Raw genomic sequence first — 4,911 nt, forward strand, 5'->3', positions numbered from 1 at the left:
TCCTCTGATGATGTGGCAGGTGAGATTCATTACTGGTCTACTGCGGTTTACTGTTATATTTTGGGCGTGAATCCTCTGAGTGCTGTCATATCTCGGTTTGTGAAACGAGTTTGGCAAAGTTATGGGGTCGATCGTGTTTCCTTTATGCCTAATGGAATTTTTCTGGTAAGGTTTAAAACTAAGGAAAAGAAGCAGGAGGTTGTTAACAATGGCCATCTCATGTTTGATAATAAGCCAGTCATTGTGAAAGAGTGGAGTCCAAGTGCGGAACTGATTAAACATGATATATCAGTTGTTCCCATTTGGATGAAACTCTATGGCTTAGATATCAAATTATGGGGGAGTATATGTCTGCAGAAGATTAGTGGGTTGGTAGGGAAATTCATCAAGTGTGATGATGCTACAGCTCATAAGGCTTTTCTAGGCTATGCTAGGGTCATGGTTGAAGTCAGAGTTGGATATGTCTTTCCCTCTGAGCTAGTGTTTCTGGATGAGTTAGGGAACACTCAGAGGATTAGGGTTGTCTATGACTGGTTGCCTCTCAGTTGTATGAAGTGCAAAGGAATGGGACAACTAGCAGATCATTGTAGGAAGGAGACTGGGCCTAAAGTGCAGAAGGTTTGGAGGCCTAAGCATAAGCCCCGGGCTCCCCCCACTATTCCAAAAATGACTCCAAAGACTCCTACTCCAATTACCACTCCAGAACCTGTATCACCTGTGGTGCAGCTTGTTACACCTAGTGTACCTTCTAGGCAATCATTTAGTGGTGACAAGGGAAAGGGGGTTCAAACTGGGGGTAAGGATCCTGAGGCTGCAGAACAATCAGCACCTAGGAGATTCATCACTAAGATGCTCAGAAATGAGGCAGGAGAGGCCATGATTTTTACACCTAGGGGGATTACTTTCATGGATGCACTCACTTTATCTATTCGGAAAGTAAGAACTGATAGTCAGAAGAAAATGGTGGTTCAGAGGAGTTTGACTGATAATGGGTAGTCTGGGTTTTTGGAATATTAGAGGACTGAACAGCATTTCCAAGAAAAAAGAAATAAGGTGGTTTATGCACCAGAATAAAATTGGGCTGTTTGGTTTGTTAGAAACAAAAATAAAAGGTAGTAAGTAGATTAATACTAGGAATAATATGAGTGGGGATTGGGCCATCTGTACTAACAATAGCTTTCAAAAAGGAGGGAGAGTTTGGCTTTTGTCGAATCCTAAATTGTTTCAGGTGGACCTGCTTCATACTACTGCACAATGCATTCATACTAAAGACAAGGATATGATGCATGGGGTCTGTTTCTATTTTACTTTAGTGTATCGTTTTAATAAAGCTGCTGAGAGAGAGGGTTTATAGACTAATATGAGAAGGTATGCCACCACAGTTTATGGGCCTTGGCTTGTGGGTGGTGATTTCAATAGTATCATGAGAGCGGGAGATACAATTGGAGGTGCCGAAGTTACTTTGGCTGATATTCTGCCTATGAGAACAACTGTAGATGAGTGTCAGTTACAGGAAGGCAAAATTATTGGGTCTTACATTACTTGGAATAATAAGCACGAAAATGGAACCAAAGTATATAGTAAGATTGATAGAGTCTTGATAAATGATGATTGGCTGCAGATGTTCCCTGATTCAGTGGCTCACTTCCTACCTCAGGGGGTGTTTGACCACTGCCCATGTGTGGTTCAGTACACTATGGCCAACACAAGGAGGAAATCCTCTTTCAAATATTTTAATATGTGGGCACTAGCTCATAATTTTGAAGATGTAGTGAGGTTTGGTTGGCAGGTTGATATTCAGGGGACTCCTATGTATAGAGTCGCCAAAAACCTCAAAGGTTTGAAACATAGCCTGCAGAAATTGAACAGGGAGCAATTTAGTGATATTGAGAATTTAACTCATGTTATTGAAATTGCTCTACAGAAGTATCAGGAGAAATTGAGGGATGACCCTCTTAATACTGAGTTGTGTAAAGCTGAGAGAGAGTGTGCTCATGATCTGATGGGGTTGATTAAGGCTAAGGAACTGTACCTAGCTCAGAAAGCAAAAGAAAACTTGGGTTAAAGAGGGGGATGCTAATACTTCCTTCTTTCACTTAAGCATCAAAAGAAGAAAGTCAATGAATCATGTGTACCAAGTAAAGGATGTTAATGGTAAGATGTGTAGTAACCCTGATGATATCAAAGGGGCTTCTGAACAATTCTACAAAGGATTGTTTGGGACATCTGCTGGGTAAAGGCCTTGAATCATGGAGTTATTAAAACTGGGAAGTGTCTTTCTGCTGAACATAGAGATCTTTTGATTGCTTCAGTGACTGATGAGGAGATTAAGGATTCTATGTTCTCAATACCGGGCACCAAGGCACCAGGTCCTGATGGCTATAGTAGCCAATTCTTCAATGATAGTTGGCAAGTTGTTGGAAAGGAAATTTGTGCTGCAGTAAGGAATGCTTATGCTACTGGAAAAGTTCTGAAAGAATCAAATAATACTATTTTGACTCTTATACCTAAGGTCGAACTCCCTACTACTGTATTGCAGTTTAGGCCAATTGTCTGCTGCAATACAGTTTACAAGTGCCTTGCTAAGGTTTTTTGTTCTAGGTTGAGTCAAATCCCCCCTGACATCATCAATCCTGCCCAGAGTGCTTTTATTAAAGGGAGAGATATTGTGGGTAACATTCTTATCTGCCAGGATTTGATTAAACTTTATAAAAGGAAAGCTTGCTCACAAAGGCTACTGAACAAGATTGATTTGCAGAAGGCGTATGATTCCATTGAGTAGAACTTCCTTCATGAGATGCTTATAGCTTTGAACTTCCCATCCCAATGCATTCAACTGATAATGGAGTGTGTTACTTCTCCTTCATATTCCCTTGCATTAAATGGAAAAGTTTTTTGCTTCTTTAAGGGCAGGAGAGCACTCAGACAGGGGGATCCCCTCTCCCCTCTGTTATTTACTATATGCCTGGAGTATTTGAGTAGACTGATACAACCCTTGCATCAGTTTAAGGGGTTCAAGCATCATTCTCTATGTTCAAGAATTAATCTCACTCACCTTTGTTTTGCTGACGATCTTCTGATGTTTAGCAGAGGTGACATACATTCAGTTAACATCATGATTAGGGCTTTTGAAATCTTCTCTGATGCCTCTGGCTTGAACATGAGTACTGGGAAATCAAATTTCTATTGTAATGGGATTCCTGATTCCATAGTTCATGCAATTGCACAGGCCACGGGTATGCAGAGAGGAGTCCTACCTTTTAGGTATCTTGGGGTGAATATTATCCCTAAGAGGCTGGGAGTTTTGGACTGTCAATGCTTGGTTGACAAAATTACTGACAGAATTGCTAGGTTGGGGGCCAGGAAACTCTCTTATGCAGGGAGAGTTGTCCTTGTTAAAGCTGTGCTTAGCACTTTACATTACTACTGGGCTCGCATTTTTATTTTGCCCAAAACTGTGTTGGACAAAATTGATGTTATCTGTAGGAAGTTTCTTTGGCATGGTATAGATTGCAAGGGGAGTCCTGCTCTGGTGTCTTGGAGTCAAGTGTGCAAGCCTAAGAGAAAGGGAGGACTGGGCTTAAAAAATTTACATCAGTGGAATATAGCCTCTCTAGGGAAGTATGTCAGGTGGATTGAAAAGAAAACTGCTCACCTTTGGGTGTAGTGGATTCATGCCATTTATATGAAAGATCAAGTGTGGCAGCATTATGAGCCTTCTAGTTGAGCAAGTTGGGCTTGGCGAAGAATCTGTGGAGTTAAGAATATATTCAAACCTTTTCTTTATGATGAGCATTGGAGGCGTACAGCTGAAGAGTATACTGCTAGTAGGGGTTATCAATGGTTGGAGAATGACACAGTGGATGTTCCATGGTATCCTTGGACTAATAATAGGATCATGGTTCCCAAGCATGGTTTCTTCATATGGCTAGCTATTCAACACCGTTTACTTACTCAGGATATGATGCTACGGATGGGGTTTCCTCAACACAACTGTTGCTGGTTGTGTGGAAAAGAGGAGGAGTGCCATGATCATTTGTTCTTCTATTGTGACTATAGTAGACAATGCCTTTCCCTCTTTGAGACTTGGATGCAGATTTCCATTCTAACACAAGGAGTGATAGAGTGGTGGCTTAGTTATAGAAATCGGTCTTTGTTGGCTAGATAGGTGCTTGCTGCAAGTCTGGCACATCTGATGTATGAGCTATGGCATGCACGGAATAGGTGTAGAGTTGAAAGTATTATGTTGTTACCCACTGTACTGGTTAGGCAGGTACAAGCTGGGATTGTTATGAATTTGAGAGCTTGAAATGTTTTAGGAAGTAATAGTAGAGTTAAAATGTGGTTAGACCAATTATGTCGAGTATAATTAACTAAGGGCTATCTCCCTAGTTAATCAATTGTTTGGTTTATGATTAATATACTCCTTACATTTTCCCAAAAAAAAAATTGACATCCTTGTGCGTAATAGACAGAATTTCTGCAGGGGCAGAAATCTCCATAACTTCGTCTTCAGGAATAACCGGGACATCTACCACTACCGGGGCCTGTTCAGCCCCAGCAGCATTCTTTGATACAGCAGCCTTTCTCCTTCCACCAGCCATTTTATGATTGGAATATGAATTTGATTTTCAAAGAAGGATTGATTTTGCAAAGGAATTAGAGAGAAGAGAGAAAATTTAGAATATTGATGAATGCAAATATGGAAGCAAGCAAACGGTTCAAAGCTTTTTATAGCCACAAAAATCCAACGGATAAGACAAGTGGATGAATCCAATCATGACTCTTCTAGGGTTTAATGAACTTACCTCATTTATGGCCACTAGTCGTTATAGAAATTGAAAAAAACTCAAACTCTTTTCCGGTAAATATTCTAATACTTTTTTGCCTGGCCCGAATTTTTTATCTCTT

The 4,911-nt window shown here is 40.5% G+C and overlaps 1 protein-coding gene across 1 annotated transcript; it reads left to right on the top strand.

The window, feature by feature from the left end:
- Positions 1-1,360: 1,360 nt before the first annotated feature.
- On the top strand, positions 1,361-2,065 carry LOC141617255 (uncharacterized). Its single transcript, XM_074434439.1, has one exon. The coding sequence runs from the start codon at positions 1,361-1,363 to the stop codon at positions 2,063-2,065; it is 705 nt and encodes a 234-aa protein (XP_074290540.1).
- The last annotated feature ends 2,846 nt before the right edge of the window (positions 2,066-4,911 follow it).

Source organism: Silene latifolia, chromosome X (genome assembly GCF_048544455.1).
Source record: "Silene latifolia isolate original U9 population chromosome X, ASM4854445v1, whole genome shotgun sequence".
In the NCBI taxonomy this organism is placed as follows: Eukaryota; Viridiplantae; Streptophyta; class Magnoliopsida; order Caryophyllales; family Caryophyllaceae; genus Silene; species Silene latifolia.

What these genes read in the sequence shown, in the direction of transcription:
- LOC141617255 (XM_074434439.1), top strand. Translation starts at nt 1,361, where the DNA reads ATGAGAAGGTATGCCACCACAGTTTATGGGCCTTGGCTTGTGGGTGGT.